Source organism: Durio zibethinus, chromosome 23, assembly GCF_047325235.1.
Source record: "Durio zibethinus cultivar Kanyao isolate XHJ-2024 chromosome 23, ASM4732523v1, whole genome shotgun sequence".
Classification (NCBI taxonomy): Eukaryota; Viridiplantae; Streptophyta; class Magnoliopsida; order Malvales; family Malvaceae; genus Durio; species Durio zibethinus.
Window position 1 is genome coordinate 1,338,842 of NC_143184.1, and position 15,984 is coordinate 1,354,825.

General features: G+C 33.2%; 4 protein-coding genes across 7 annotated transcripts; 1 reads left to right on the top strand and 3 right to left on the bottom strand.

The window, feature by feature from the left end:
• Positions 1 to 1,585: 1,585 nt before the first annotated feature.
• LOC111313284 (ankyrin repeat/KH domain protein (DUF1442)) lies at positions 1,586 to 2,816 on the top strand. Its single transcript, XM_022913945.2, has 2 exons — positions 1,586 to 1,853; positions 1,981 to 2,816. The coding sequence occupies exons 1-2, from the start codon at positions 1,794 to 1,796 to the stop codon at positions 2,569 to 2,571; spliced, it is 651 nt and encodes a 216-aa protein (XP_022769680.1). The 5' UTR covers positions 1,586 to 1,793; the 3' UTR covers positions 2,572 to 2,816.
• Positions 2,817 to 3,527: 711 nt separating this feature from the next.
• Positions 3,528 to 5,124, bottom strand: LOC111313285 (uncharacterized). The gene is made up of 2 exons (XM_022913946.2): positions 4,685 to 5,124; positions 3,528 to 4,575 (listed from the first exon to the last, which is right to left on the bottom strand). The coding sequence occupies exons 1-2, from the start codon at positions 4,739 to 4,741 to the stop codon at positions 3,973 to 3,975; spliced, it is 660 nt and encodes a 219-aa protein (XP_022769681.2). The 5' UTR covers positions 4,742 to 5,124; the 3' UTR covers positions 3,528 to 3,972.
• A 2,266-nt stretch (positions 5,125 to 7,390) lies between these two features.
• Positions 7,391 to 11,723, bottom strand: LOC111313786 (uncharacterized). 3 transcript variants are annotated; one of them, XM_022914530.2, is made up of 7 exons: positions 11,470 to 11,711; positions 10,211 to 10,576; positions 9,941 to 10,104; positions 9,784 to 9,864; positions 8,300 to 8,375; positions 8,118 to 8,210; positions 7,391 to 7,795 (listed from the first exon to the last, which is right to left on the bottom strand). In XM_022914530.2, the coding sequence occupies exons 2-7, from the start codon at positions 10,566 to 10,568 to the stop codon at positions 7,635 to 7,637; spliced, it is 933 nt and encodes a 310-aa protein (XP_022770265.2). In that variant the 5' UTR covers positions 10,569 to 10,576; positions 11,470 to 11,711; the 3' UTR covers positions 7,391 to 7,634. The 3 variants fall into 3 exon arrangements, with proteins under 3 accessions (XP_022770265.2, XP_089608373.1, XP_089608374.1); XM_089752247.1 differs by having other exon boundaries at positions 10,211 to 10,580; positions 11,470 to 11,708; XM_089752248.1 differs by lacking the exon at positions 9,784 to 9,864 and having other exon boundaries at positions 10,211 to 10,580; positions 11,470 to 11,723.
• A 512-nt stretch (positions 11,724 to 12,235) lies between these two features.
• LOC111313787 (putative protein S-acyltransferase 14) lies at positions 12,236 to 15,454 on the bottom strand. 2 transcript variants are annotated; one of them, XM_022914532.2, is made up of 7 exons: positions 14,699 to 15,454; positions 13,956 to 14,175; positions 13,763 to 13,854; positions 13,392 to 13,515; positions 13,225 to 13,310; positions 12,847 to 12,912; positions 12,236 to 12,493 (listed from the first exon to the last, which is right to left on the bottom strand). In XM_022914532.2, exons 1-7 carry the CDS (start codon positions 14,906 to 14,908, stop codon positions 12,368 to 12,370), a joined length of 924 nt encoding a protein of 307 aa, XP_022770267.1. In that variant the 5' UTR covers positions 14,909 to 15,454; the 3' UTR covers positions 12,236 to 12,367. The 2 variants fall into 2 exon arrangements, with proteins under 2 accessions (XP_022770267.1, XP_022770266.1); XM_022914531.2 differs by having other exon boundaries at positions 12,847 to 12,927; positions 14,699 to 15,392.
• Positions 15,455 to 15,984: the final 530 nt, after the last annotated feature.

Consider the following 15,984-nt stretch of genomic DNA (forward strand, 5'->3'; position numbering starts at 1 on the left):
CGAAAAATTCAAACTTCGTCGAAAAATTAACCGGAATCTAAAAATTTTTCAAAATTTTCAAGAAAAAAATTCGTACAAAAATTCTCCAAAAATTTCCACCGATTTCTAGAGTTGTTCTAATGCACCAAAACCCTTTTTAGCTTCTGTTTCTTCTCTGTGTACTCTCTCTAAGCCAATGTCTCTCTTTTTTATATTTTTCCTTTGATCTGTGGATTTATTTATAAGGATTGATCAGAAGAGTTTTTGATCAATCTCAACTCTTCTTTGGATTGAAATTCAATCATTGAATCCAATATGGATTCTGATTGAATCCAATATGGATTCTGATTGAATCCCAAATTTACGGTAGGATTCCCTAAATTCATTCCAATCTCAGTCGAAAAAGAAAATAAAATAAAAAAAATATTAATAGATAATTAAAAAAGAAATAATCAGATAAATGAAAATATTAACAGATAAATAAAAATAAATAATAGATCAATTATAATGTATAAATAGATAAATAATAATAAATACATATATATAATATATAAATAGCTAAGTAATAATAAATACATATATATTGACATAAAAAAATAAATACATAAATAAACAATAAATACATAAGATACAAAGAAAAAATATAAAATATAAAATACAAAATAAAATAAATCAATCTATTTAGATCAGATTCAATTGATCAAACCTGAATCAAATTGAATGATTACATTAACAAAAAGTTATTAGTTTTGCCTTTAGTAACACTTAAATTTATCAACAACATTAAACTTGTACGTTAACAAAAAGTTATTAATTTTGCATCCAAACTTCAAAGTTATTAATGTTGTTTTGTTGCAACTTGTACGTTAACAAAAAGTTATTAATTTTGCATCCAAACTTCAAAGTTATAGAAGATTCAATCAAGTGATTCAAGTTATCCTGATCGGATTATCAATATATCTATATATTGATAGATTAATTACAACCTTAAATTGGTTTGTACATGAACTTTTGTCCATGGATGTAGCTCTCCTTTTTTAAATATTAAATGAAGAGTCGTGTTGATAATCAGATTAAGAGACACATAAGCATCAAAAAGAATTTACAATCTAAACAATGTCATGTCAGAATTGTAAATAAAAAGAACATTAATTAATAAAAAAATTACAGTAAAAGAATAACCACAAATTTTATTTGTACTGACGTGATTTTTCATTTTATATTAAAAAGGAAGTGGAGGCAAATCCTCTATCCATATCTAGTACTAGATGATGATAAGAGACGGTAAGAAAAATGAAGGAGCAAGACAAGATAAGAGTTGACAAAGTCTTCAAATTGTACTTATCTTCCATCCAAGAGTAGCGCCATACAAGCACCTGGTTTGATGAATCAAAAATCACATTTTTCTTAAGATGAAAAGATCAGATCAAATAACTAATTAGTAGTATATATCATTAACGTCGATATTCAATTTTATTTTCTTTAAAATTCTGACCTTTAAGTAATTAATCTTTGTGATGGAAACTACACTCTTTTTTATTTGATAAAGAAACTTAGAATTGTGCTATTCTGCTTATCATCTGAAGTAAGCATAGCCTACACGTTTTTTAAAGTTTCAGTTTGTGCAAGCAAATGTCAACGCCTTCACGAAAAGGCCATTAGCTTCGCCAGCTTGCGAGCGTTTAAAAGCGAACCTAATACCTAACCCTGACTACCATTCTCTCTCTCAGCTCCACCCAAAACAACATCAGAAAAAACTTGATCGAGATAGAAAAATAGAAAAGTGAAGAGAAAATTGAGAAAGGAAGAGGATCATGAGGCTGGATTGGTCTCCAGAAACAGCTTCAAAAGCTTATATAGACACTGTTAAATCAGTAAGCTTCACTTTTCATGGCTAATATTTCCATACTTCTGCTTCCAATTCTCTGTCTTTTATAATTGCAATATTTTGCTCTTTTTTTTTCCCGATTTTCTAAGGTGATTGCATTGACTGACTTGCAGTGTCAAAATTTCAAAGAATCAGGCGTAGCTGAGTTACTATCAGCCATGGCTGCTGGCTGGAACTCAAAGCTGATCGTGGAGTCATGGTCATACGGTGGTCCCATAGCAACCAGCGTCGGCCTTTCCGTAGCAGCCCATCATACGTGCGGCAGACACGTGTGCTTAGTCCCGGACGAACGGTCAAGATCAGGCTACGTCAAGGCCATGCAGGAAGCCGGGATGTCATCAACGGTCGTGACAGTCGGAGAAGCTGAAGAAGTGATGGAGGGGCTCGCGGGTGTTGATTTTCTGGTTGTGGACTCAAAGCGGAAGGACTTCGCCAGGGTTTTAAGGTCTGCAAAACTGGGCCATAAGGGTGCAGTTTTGGCGTGCAAGAATGCATGTCACATGGCCATTTCTGGGTTTCGATGGCATTATGTGCTTGAAAGAGGGACACGTGTCGTCAGATCTACGTTCTTACCGGTAGGGCAGGGATTAGATATTGCTCATATAGGGGCTAATGGTGGGGATGTGGGCTCCAAGAAGGGTCCTAGCCGTTGGATTAAGCACATCGATCACCAATCAGGAGAGGAGCATGTTTTCCGAGGCTAAAGGGGATTAGCAGATCGGGTAAATAGTTATAAAATCACAAAATGTTTCCTGTGCATATACATATTGGTCATCCTGTATCTGATTTAGTGAATTTTGTCGTTAAAACTTTACTCCAATTGCTGTAGGCTTGTTAGCTTTATGGTTTTTGGGTGAGGTTGGCCCCAAAATCTTAATCTTTGGTTCGGTGTTACGAATTAAATTATTTGGACAGGCAGATTAACAAATCTTTAACCATAAATCTAACTTGATATAATTAATGGAAAGTTGGATAGAGTTTAGTTGTTAATAATCCAAGAATTAATTCAATTGATTAATGTAATTATTCATAATTAAAATATATAAAAAGTCACAATTTCAGCCTTCATAATTTTAACTTTCATTCTGATATTCTGGCCATGTCAAAATTAAAAAAAAAAAAAAAAATACTGGTAGTGGTAGATAGCAATGGGATGAGGAGATTCAGGATACGGCAGCGTAATCAGTTTCATTTTCTTTGTTGGGCTGGAAAACTTTTTTTCCCTTCAAACATGAGAGAGTGAGCGAAGCAGGAATATTGGCCCAACAAAAAAAAAAACAGAGACAAAAGAAATTGATGTCCCGTGGGCCTTGTTAAGAAATAATAGAGGTACTACTTACTATTGGTTTAAATCAGGTCCTCAAAACAAGGGGCCCAACAGCCTGCCCACTTGTTTCTGGACTTGGGGCTTTTTTTTTTCCCCCTATTTATTTAAAATTTTGAGATTTAGTGGTTCTTTTATTGAAATAACGAGGTTCTAATTTTTCCTTCTTCAACTCAGAAAAAAAAAATTAGTGTTAGAATTTAAAATTTTAATTATAAGATAAAAAAAATTAGACCTTATTAAATGTGAAAAATTAATTAGTTCACATTGTATAGGTTAAAAATCATATGCAGAAGAAAATAAATCTAATGAGAAAAATCCTTCTTATATATCTAGTAAAAGCTTGGACAAATTTATGAGCTTGGGTTTCATTTTATTGTAATGATAATATAAATGTTTAAAATATGCTGAGAATTTAATTTTTAACAAGTAAATTAATATCAAACATGACAAAAGTATGAAAAGAAAATAGAAATTGGCATTTTCCAATTAGGTCCCTCTTTCCTTCTTGAACAAAATTTAAATTACATAACAATAACATTATCCAAAAGAAAAGAACATGGTTTATATGTACATAAAATAACATCTAACTTCTTCCAAAATTACAGAGCCAGATGAGGTGTTACATGGTCGTCAATATCTCCAACAATTATCTACAACTTTGGTTAGAAAATTAGTAGCATGAAAAGGATCAATTGAATCTTATTCTAATTTTACTCTAATCAATTTCCTTTCATTGCTTCTCAAAGATCGAGTTCGTAAAAGCAAAGCTTTGCCTTGATTATGCCTTGATCTCTTTCGGATGTGGTGAAGTGATCCTAAAAACATGCTCCTCACCAGTCAATTTATCTATTTTAACAACCCAATGGCTTCTTCTTCTGGTGCTAACTCCATAACCAGCCTTGCTGGGAGTGCCTTTTCTGATCACCAGCAGGCCTTCTCCAATAGGCAGGAAGTGGGTGTTAAATTCATCAGGACTGCTCCCACCTGGTCCCTTATGAAGGGCATTGTACCCTACAATGAGGGCTCCTCCTTGTTTTGCACCCTCTTGTGCTGCCCTTAGTACTGCCTTGTCATCACTGATATTACAGTCAATAAGAAAAAAATCTGCGCTTTCGTAATCATTTAGAAGCGTCTTGGCATCCCCTATGACAAAGTTGATACAATCTGCATAGTTTCCTAGAGCTCTTCTGGATGCATCATAAAAGTCGAGACTATTCAATATGCACACCACTCGGCCACCCGTTTGACGAGCGGCCGCGACCAGGGCTAGTGCGGTGGGTCCGGCAACGCCAGCACATGTCATCACCATGAGCTGTGCATTGTTTCCAGCCGCGATCGCTGATATGAACTCGGCTACATCGGGTTCTTTGCCTCTTTTTCCCTATAAAATACATCAGAATATACACTCACTGGTCAGTCACTGGAAGATCAGAAACTAAGTACAAAAAGAACTTAGAATAGAGATTAATAAACAGGTAGCTTTTGCTTACCATTTTCAAGGCTCGGAGATAAGCTTTGGTGGCATTCTCAGCAGACCAACAAGCCATTTTCCCTTCCTTTGGTTTTCTTGTTCTCTTGCTCGAAACTTGAAAGTAAAGTATAACTATACCTTTGCTTGAGAGTGATTACCATTGGTTTTATACATAAGGTGAGCCCCGGCACCTTGCTCCTTTGTATTATTATATTGGATTATCATATTTGCATGCAAGCAACCGAGGTAGGTTTTTATTGAAGAGATTCTGCCATGACAGCTGGCAAAGTCCTGTTTTTCTTAAAAAAAAAAAAAAAAAAACTAAGAAAATATGTTGGAACAAACCCGGCTAACGTTCTTGTCCTCGATTCATCATGGAGTAGAGATGTGAGTCGTATCCAAAAGTCGATTTTTTATTTCAATAAGGACGGAGATTTTTATTATATCGTGGAGATAAGATAGTATGATTTTAAATATTTTATCAAGTATAAGGATAAAAATGTAATATCCATTCCGTATTTATATTTTATATATTTATATATATTTAGTAAATAAATTTTTTATTAAATAACATAAATTACTATTTTACATTAATTAGAACTAAATATAGTATTATTTAAAATATATATTAATATATATAATTATAAAAAATTACATGCAAAACAAAATTAAAAATTAAAAAAATAAAATTTGATTATTCATACCCATTAAAAATTCACAAGAAAATAAATTTGAAATAATCATTGAATATAAATACGAAAATAAACATAATATAAAAATCTAGAAAAAAAAAATTCTATCTACAGCACATCCTATTCATTTATATCCTTTTATGTATAAAAACTTCACTCACTTGTAAGTGAAAAGAACAAAAATTCAAAGCCTCTGAAAATGCAGTGTGAATAAGAGCTCAGTTGTTAGTCCATCATTCAGTGTATGTTGAATTAATATGCAATATCCATTATTCCCTATGGCCTACAAGAAATGGGACAAAATGAAAAGTTCGTAGCTAAGACGTTTACATCATTATCTCGCTGCAGGTTTCAGCCTCCTGTCCTGTCTTATTATGGAGATAATGTCTTGCCGACTCGCTCTTGGTGTGTATTACAATAAAACTTTGACATCGATGGAGATAAAGCGGGAGAGGAAATTTCCTAGAGAATACTTAAAATGCAAAAGTTAAGAACAACAATGTATGGGGGAGATGATGCAGCATGAATTAGATTCATCAGAGTGGGGCTTTTTTTCTTCTTTTCTTTTCATTTTCAATATTTGACACTTCTGCAAAAGAAAATTCGCATAAGCACTAGCATCATGTTGGCTTTTCACCTCTTATTTCCACAATAGCTCTTTGGTTTCTTGAATTTTTGTAAATATTTAGGTACTTAAATCATATTCACCTTTAAGCAACAAAACAGAAATGAGAACAGTTACCCTCTAGTGTTTGAATCGTCCGACCTACGTTTTCATTGTTAGGCCAACAAAGGGAGCGTGACAGCTAAAATGGTTCAAAAAATCAAACTCAGCCCACGGTCTTGAATCTATTTTAACTTAAAAATTTTGTCTGAAAAATCAAGATCCATATAATGGAACAGATATCGAAGATGTAGCCAATGGCTCCCACATGCTGCCAACGAGTCCCACAAACAGTTCCCCGCACCACTCGTGAGCCCCAGCTCTTTTTATAGTTTTGTGACCTTCCTGGATGTAGCTCAAATTGTAGAAAATTTGAATCAGATAGTATCATTGAAACTTGATTTCTACTTAACGCCATTCCCAAAATATTCACATATTAACTGTGATGCCCTATACTTTAGATGAAGCACGTATTAAGATGTAGAACCTTTTGCAAGCACAGGAATCAAGCAATGCCCACAGCTGCAGAGAATCAAACAAGGTTTCAATGGAATTTCAGAAGCAGAGTGTCCAAGTTTGCAACAGAAACAGTCCACACTAATCCTTGAAAGTTGAAAGGTTGATGTAGTTGTCTGGTTTACTTGTTTGATTCCCACATAAATAATTGGCTTCACCGGCCAAGGGAATAAATAATAATATTAATAATAAGAAAAATAGTCCAAAATTCAAACTTTGATGTAATTTAATATGTGCAATACGTATCAAGTTGACATAAAAAACACCAGAATAAGGTATGTTAATGGTTATATTTTCCCCGACAACCAACACTAGAATCTAAGTTAGATCGCCTTGTTCTTCAGGCTTATGCATTGACAATCACAGCCTACCCATGGTTTCACTTACATTTTTGGGATTCTTGAAAGCATGTTTTAGCTTTGTCGCTGGTTCTGCTGTTGTTTTTAAATTTGTTATCTCGTCAGTTTCGTAAGAGGCTTCAACAACCCGTACGATTTTTCATTTACATTACCCTTAGCCCTTGCCCTTGTTTTTGATTCTTTCATTAATTTCTACTGGATTTGAATGATTACGCTCTCTCTTGGCTCTTGGTTGTCAAGTTTTGTTGTGTGCCATATATCAAGGCATGAATGAATTATTATGAACATTTTAACATGAACTGAGCACTTCCTGCACATGACCAAAGAGCTGTCCAAAAATGGAGCATTAATTGATAGATTTTATGCACCAAAAATTTGGGGTTTATCACTTTATAATCCATGGTTCTTTTTTCAGACATTTTACTCTCTCTGTCTCACACATAATAGAACAAACCTGACCAACAAGAACACATCCAAAGAACGGTAAGGGTAAATTTCAGGACCAATGAAGTTCTGTCCTTTGTGTTATTTTCATTTTACTTTTTTCATCCTTGCATTGCAAATAAAGAGTTTCTAATGTCTAATGCACAACTGTTAAGAGAATACCAAACAAAAACATATCTAGCGGGTTAGCACCTGCTTCGCCTAAATGGATAAAAGATCCATACTTTGGTATCATTTACGCTAGGGAAGGGACCGAAAAAGGCCATAACCAGTAACCAGCAATTGGTCATAGGTTCATTCTATATCAATCCTAACAATTTTCTTGGTTTTACCCCCAGAATTAGTTCCTGCTTCACTATCTGCTCCTTTACCTCTGGTGTTTCGGGCCTGATCTCTAAATGGTAGTCTCCAATAGTTCCACACTGCCTTCCCCATCCGTTCATCAGTTCTAGATCCTGCATTCACATTGGATACAGAGGTTGAGATATGCAATGAAAACTAAAAGGCATCTATTTTTTGCCGCCAGATAAATTGAAAAAAATGGAAGACGTGTCAAATTGCATGATAATGAAGGTTAAACCTTAATATATTAGGAAATCCCATGAAATTAAACCTTCTAAGATTTTTATTTTTTTTTTGCAGAACAATATTATTATACATATACAAGATAAATTTTTTAGTATTACTAGAATAAATGATATGATAATCTAAAAATAACAAAATAAAAATTAAGATCTCTAGAAATAAGCAACAATATAGGTTAAAAGAAATGTTTACCAGCATTTGCATGCATGCTAAATCCATCAACCCAACCAGGCAGATGACCCTGACTATTACCCTTCCAAGCCTCTTCAAATTCCGCAAGCTCATCTAATAAAGAAGCATTGCAATATGACAATATCAGTTCCATTCAATCACAATGCACTTGAATAGTCACAGCAAGCAACCAGAGAACAAACCTTCATTCAAGTTGTGTAATGTTTGTGTTGTGTCCACCTTACTGTCTGAATTGAGCTTCCTTGTAACAGAATGGCCCTGCATGAGGAAAGGAACATTCTCAATCCTATTAAAATTTTAAATGTGCAAATAACTGCAAGTGACAGTTAAATTTTTAGTTTTTCTTTATCACTTCTACAGATTTCTCATCACAGTGAAAGGCAGCAAATGAAAAGGATCAAATAATGAAAAACACTCGAAGCAAAATTAACTCCCAGGACTAGTGGCTATACACTAAACTGCATGAAGATATATCTGATAACAAACATCAATTTCTAAAGCAAAGCTTAAAACTAAGGTAATGTTTGGATAAATATTTACAAAGGAAAGGAAAGGAAAGGAAAGGAAAGGAAAGGAAAGAAAAGGAAAGGATAAAAAGTTTTTTAAAGGAAAGGAAATGATATATGTACCCCTTGTTTGAATAATTAAAATTAATAAAAGAAAGGAAAGGAAAAGAATTCTAACACCCATTGTTTGGATAAAGAGTGAAAAAGAAAGGAAATGATTCATTATAATAAAAATTTTCAATTATAACCTTTCATTACCTGTGATTTTAAAGTACTCCTGAATCATGATATGTTTGTTATCTTGTATGGCCTTACAATTGCTGCTATATCAATGGTTTTCAATCAAATGAAAAAGAAAGATGTTTTACAAATATGCATTGATGGATTTTTTAGCCATTGCCAAAATTTCAGCACACTCACTTTGGTGATGTATTTATATAAAAGCTATTAAATATAAAAAATGCAATCATATAAAAACATTACATCTCATAAATTAAAAAAATGTCTATTCATATCAAATCATACATTAAAATCAAATCACCAAAAAATTATAAAAAAATTTTATATTGGAAGAAACATGAAACTTACTTTAAAAAAAGAGATAGCTTTGAAAAAATTACAACAAGATTGTGATGTGATTAGGTTTTTTTTATTAGATTTTTAATATTAATAAAAAGATGAATATAATAGTTTTTTTATAAAAATAAAAATTTTTCAACTTTCCTTTCCATAGATTTTCTCCAAATTGGGGTATTAAAAAAGTGAGGATTTTAAGGGAAACCAAAAGTTATTGAGTTTCCACCTCTTTCCTTTCCTTTAAATTAAAAGTTTATCCAAACAAAGGAAAGGATGTTTTGTTTCCATTACTTTCCTTTATTTTCCTTTCCTTTCCTTCCCTTCCCCTCGATCCAAACATAGTGTAAGTCTTATCATGTCTATGAATTAGATGACTCGGAATCAACAGTATTTTGAAATTGTACCACAAACTGTAATTTCAATGGTATATTGTGAAGTTTCTTGGAGGATATTTCCCTTTAGAACACACAAATTTGTAGTTATTTGTAAAACGATTGACATATATAACTGCATTCTTTAGTTTGACCCGTTATTATTAATTGTTCACTAGAAAGGCTAGTAACACCACCAATGGGAATAATTACCTTATCATGAATTCCTCTAGAAATCCTATGTGTTGCTTGACCTGTTGTTCTATCGGCTTCTTTTCTCTCCTCAATTACCACCTAAAACACCAACATGGACATCAAAAACAATAAGAGATTTAATTATAATTGAGCATTCCTAGAATAAGTTACTTACTCCATCACCACCTGTCCTCCTGCTTTTGGTAGAAGTGTAATAAGCTCCATCTATACCACCATATGTAACTTTGCAAGTCTGAACACTAAAACTGCGAGCCGGTGACTTCGTTCCCTTCACCCTGTCATAGTCATTCCTATGATTCATATTCTGAATCTTCCCATCTGATAGATATACCAAAACAATCATTACAGCTTAGAAAATAAATAATGAAAAGATAAAAGAAAGATCTTAAATACATGCTACTCATCCAAAATCAAATTCCATTACCATTAGCACCATCATCTGGGTGCTCAATAGATGGTTCCTTGCCTGACCCAGCATGCTCAGTGGTGCATTTATCTTTCCCTATGTCTTCTTCGTCATCAGAGTTCAGTTCTTCTATAACTATTCCCTTTCCTCCATCGCTCTCCAGTGTTTCACAGGAAGTGGCACTTTGATCAAAGATGCTAGATTCAAACATGCTACCAAGTGGACGAGTGAAGAATGGATCATCGAAAGGATCTCTGCCTCCAAAGAGGCTAGGCATCATAGTTCTACGGGATCCAAAGCTACCAAACCTTTGGAAACCATCAAATGAACCACCCATATCAAAGAGGTCATTTCTGCCTTCTCTTTCCCTCTGCATTTCGTATGCTGTCTGAAAAAAAAAAAAAATAATGAAACACATATTGATGCTAAACAAACAAAGATTTCTTTGAGAAGACCTTAACAAATGAACAACTAGACTGTTAAAGAGAAAAACATACAATCACAGAAAGATCATTGTAACCGTAGAACAATAAATCATAAAAGATTCAAATTATAAAATTTCTTCAACACTAACTTTTGAAAGTTTAAAACAAACATTTCAGATATACCAAATAAAGAAACTCAATATCATCAACTTTTATTCTCTATCTACTAAAGAGGATAATTCAAAAAAAAAAAAAAAAGAAACGAGGTCATCATCAACTCCATCGCTCAAATGGCAACTTAACTGCAAAAGATTTCCAAATAATTTATAGGGCACTTGTTGGTTATCACATTTTAACATTTATTTAAAAGGAAATGTTAATTTCTTCAGATTAATATTAGACTAGCTAATTATTACATAGAACTGTAAGGCTTACTAATGCTCAATTCCATCCATAAAAAATACAGGGAAAAACAAAACTATTCAAAACGAGAAACTTTCACATAGACAATCCTTTAATTGTTGAAGTGCTCATTTCCTACAACAAAATCATTTAACAATTACAAAATTTATTAATAAACTGGGCAATTCAAACGACCATAGATGAAAAAGAACCGAAATTCAGCTTTAGGTAATGCACAAGAAAGAAGAGTTATCATAAAAGCGAAATTTTCAATAAAAAAATAAGTCCATAAAAAGTATAAAATATAAATACATTTACCAGAAAAAAAGGAAAAAAACTTAAAATTGGAATTCTTTGATCGAATATCATCAACCGCATAATTTCTTGATGCTTATTCTTAGTAGTAATATAATTAGGGCTATGGGGAATATGAAAGAGAGAGATGATTACCGGATGAAACGAGGTGATTGCAAAAATCTGAGAAGGATCTCAAAGGGCTAAAGAAGGAGCCAGAGAACAGCCAGTAGAGCTGTGTGTTCCTGGCCTGGAGCAGCGAATTTAAAAAGCCACGGCCTTCAGTTGGGAACAAAGAACATTAGAGAAGGCGACACGTGTCCTCAATAAATCCACGTTCTTCTGTAAGCTAGAATGTTCCCGTTTTGGTATGGACAAAGGTCTTAATCAAAAGTTCAAAGCATTATATTTTTTATTTTTTATTTCTATTTTCTTTGAAAATCTAAATGCTATAAGGAGTTTTTTTTTTTTTCTTTTTTAAGAAAAAGCATGTATAAATAATGACAAGAGTTTGTAATTAAAAGGTACGAATTCAAAAAGAATTTTATCGTATAATATTTTTTTTCAGCAAGAAAAATTATATGTAAGAGAATTTAAAGATAAACTAATTTAATAAAATTAAATATTTACAGATTTTACTTTCCCAAGAATTGTGGTAAAAATTCAATTTTCTTTGAATATTTACAGATATTTTTTGTAGATGTTTTACAACAAACCTACAACGTGAAAACATTCCATACCCTAAAACCTACTATTCCTGAACTTTTGAAATTATAATTAGAACATAACATGAAACTAAAATTAAATTTGTCGGCCCATCACCCCCCCCCCCCAACCATTTTCACAACAATATGCTGCTTTCCCCGATACTCTCTCTCTCTCTACTGTTATTTCTACGCGAAGATGCCTGTGGCTGTGGGAATGAATTGAAAGCCAAATTGGCCGCGGAGTAATATACTGGTTAGAATACAAGGGAACAACGGACGAGGCTTCCGTATCTATAATTACAACAAAATCATCCAAATTCCCTGGCATGGAGAAAGGATTTTACTCTTTAGAATTCCTGGGAATCAAAATCAGGCTTTGATGGATATTCAAGACCCTGAAGTGCTGGCATCCGTCGTAAATCCTCGTCTGAATATGCTGGAATCAACCAGTATCGCTTGTCTGTTCCAAATACCTGTGTATAAACAAACAGCAGAACTTGAGTAAACTGATTACAGTCAACATGCCCGAAAGGCCACATATAAGAACGCAAACTCCATAACTAGGCAACAGAATCAAACTTCTAAATAATAATTTAGAAAAAATATTCAAAGATTTGGTATCAAAAGAGTACTTGTTGAACAAAAATTGCAAGTAAAACATTTTAAAGAACAAATTCGGACAACCCAAAAGACATAGGAAAATGAAGGAGATTAATTGAGTATGACCAGAAGAATCACCTAATTGCCAGGATATGAATTTTTTTTTATGCAAGAAATACATGTAAAGAAACAAGGGAAAATAGCAATGTATTGCAAAACAGTTAACCTGTTCAAAATTTTTCTTCCGACCAAGGTCATAACGCCATTTTGGAGTCGTTTTCTTCTCATATGCCTGTTCAAAAGACAACTAAAGATTTTGTCAGTAAACTTGAATCCATTTATACACCACACAATCTGACTGAAAGATGGCCCTAAATTCTCATTGGGGATATTCAGTTAATCTGTTTGGTATCATGGTATTTGAGTTCCTTCAAAAATTAGTACTTCTTTTCCTCCTTTTATTGGGCAGTGAAAGGGGTAAAAAATTCACACACATCTGATTGAGCATGTTTCTTGGTATTATGACATGATGCTATAATAATAAGAAAAACTGAAAACACCAACTATTATGACAAGGTACTAAAATTCAAGATGAAGACAATACCTCAATAGTTGTGGTATTAGCAGCCACCAAAGATGCGTGCATGATCAAAAACCCCAAAACACTCAATGCAAATGCCAGATTCAAAACTGTGACAAGAGAACTTATCATACATTAGAACGTAAGTCACTAAAGTTAAATAGGTCAAAAAAGCAGTCCAAGCATCCTACCAAAGGCAAGGAAAGTCGTAGCGAGGGTGCCAGGAGTTCCAGGAATTTCTCCATCACTAAAGAATGCTATGAAATGTGGCAATAAGGCCAAAGTCACAAGACTAGTCTCGAGGAATGTGTAAAACTACATTGAAGTTTAAAATCATAGTCAAAGGAATGCCAAGAAATCAGAAGCATTACTCCATCAACATCTCATGAATTACAATCATTATTCATTGCCTATATTGCTATAATCAATGCAGAGAGGAAAAAATGTCAGAAAGAAAATAAACACTCCACAACTCAATTTATGCCTTCAAAAGTAATTTGAAAATAGGAACTAAAAAGCATAAAATGTATGAGAAACTAATTCAAAAATAAAGCAAACATACCAAGAAAAGAAGGAAATACTTGTAATTTAGTGCACCAACACAATTGACAACCCACACACAATGATGATCCATCTTAAGCACACAATGCCCACCTGAAACAACGAAATTGATATGGAACTGATCATCAAAAATAACAATATTATTAGCAAATCAAGAAAAAGAAATGGTGTATTTTGGTGAGTGAAGAACGCACAAACAGAACAATGATGACATCGAGGAGGCTTCAGCTGGTTGCACTTCCGACAATATCGAATTCTTTGATTTGATGGGTCCGGCTGCAAACCATTGAACTCTGAACCATTCAATGGGTCAGCCTCCCCTCTCTCCTCATCCATAGCTGGCCTCCAGTTAGGTGGCACACTACCAGCATCAGTCAAAACAACAGAAAAGTAACTCCATAACAGCATCACCAACTGCAGAATCACATCAAAATTTCCACATTTAGAGTCAGTTTCCACCATACATTTAACCATCCATTATTTTTACATTCTTTTAGCAATGTGATTACGTTAATCACAATTCCAGAATCCAATTTATTATTTTAGCATTGCAAGTTTGAAACTAGAATAGAAAAACGGTCCAAGAGGGAACCTTGTGCTATAACTTTTAACAATACATCAGATTTGTCCTTTCTCCTTTTTTTTTTTTTTTTACATTTATAAAACAAAAAGCAAGAAGTATGAAAATTTAAGGATTCATAACATCAAGGGAAAAAAGGAACAAAATTTGAGATTCAGAAAGATCACTCCAACTAATGAGTAAGCAAACACATCCAAGCTTAATATTTTAAGAACCATCGACCAATTTTCTTACCCAAGGGAGCTAGTTTTTAGTGAAATTAAAAAAAAAAAAGGTTAAATTTCAAGGTATCTAAGTCAGACACAATATCTATAATCTAACAAAACCCCACCAAAGAAAAAAAAATTGGAGACTTACCAAACAATGAAATAAGATCAAAACAATTACAGCAGTGAGGGAATCAAGACCGCCATCGTACAAAGCTGGGCCATAATTAGTCAAAACAACAGAGTAGTATGTGACACACACGACCCCTAAAACCAACAGGATCATGATGGAGCCCAGACCCCTCAAAACCGTACAAAACTTGAACACGTTCCACGCCATCGTTGCTCCAGATCTATGCATAATACCCAGATAACAAATAACACAGAAAAAAATCTGATCTTTTTTTTCCTGATAGTGCTTGCAACCGCTATGAGTCCTAATTAAGGCTGTCTCAATGGCTTGGAAGATGTAATAATCTCAGGTTGAAAGTGAAACAATGAAAAAGAGGAGGGAAAAAAAAACCAAAAAAGGAGTTTTTTGTTTCTCTGAGATATTTTGTGAAAGTGGGATTGTGAATCTAGGGTTTATGGGGATTGATATAAGCCGGGTGTTGGGATTCCAGGCAACGTGTGGAATCCATTTTTGCTAGACCGAAGACCAGAGAGAGAAAGAAAAGAAAAGATTTTCTCTTTCTTAATTTTTATTTTCTTTCTATTTACCCCATTATTGGACCCAAAAAAAGAATTGCAAAAGAAAGGGTAAAGCGGCACATTTGATTTGGTAAGATGTAATTGAGAAAAAAATTAATGTAGGACAACCTTTTTTTAAACAGTATTCCAAATAAAATAAAAAAATAAATAAATGCTAAGTGCTGCTTGCAACAAACAAGATGTGCGGCTGCTTTATATTTTAAGGAAGGTTTTGTTTGGTCATATTTCTTAATTCTAGAAGGCGGCACACCACGTCACCACTTTGTAATTATCTCTTTTTTTTTTTTCCTATAAAGACTAGGCGGTACTAATAGCTTGATTATCGCGGTTAAAATTGACTCATTTTATTGCCACTTCCTCTGTTTATTTCCCTTTTTTTTTTCTTTTTTATTTTACTGGTTATTTTTATATCTAAAAAAAAAAATTCTGTCTTAAGTAAGATTAAAAAAAAAGTTTTGTCTTAAGTAAATAGAAAAAGGATTCAATTAAGAAGGGTTAATATTAAAAATAATAAATATATAATTTACTAAATTATTTTCATTAAATTAAAAAATAATGCAGTAATTATATATTTTAAATATCATCTTAATCATCTATTAACATTTCTCATAAAAAAAAATCAAAACTTCAATTCAAAAGGAATATATTTAGGGTGATTATGACTTATGGATTTAGGAGGCTCAATCATTTTCAACACGGTGAAGCTTTTAAGCCACCGTTAGATAT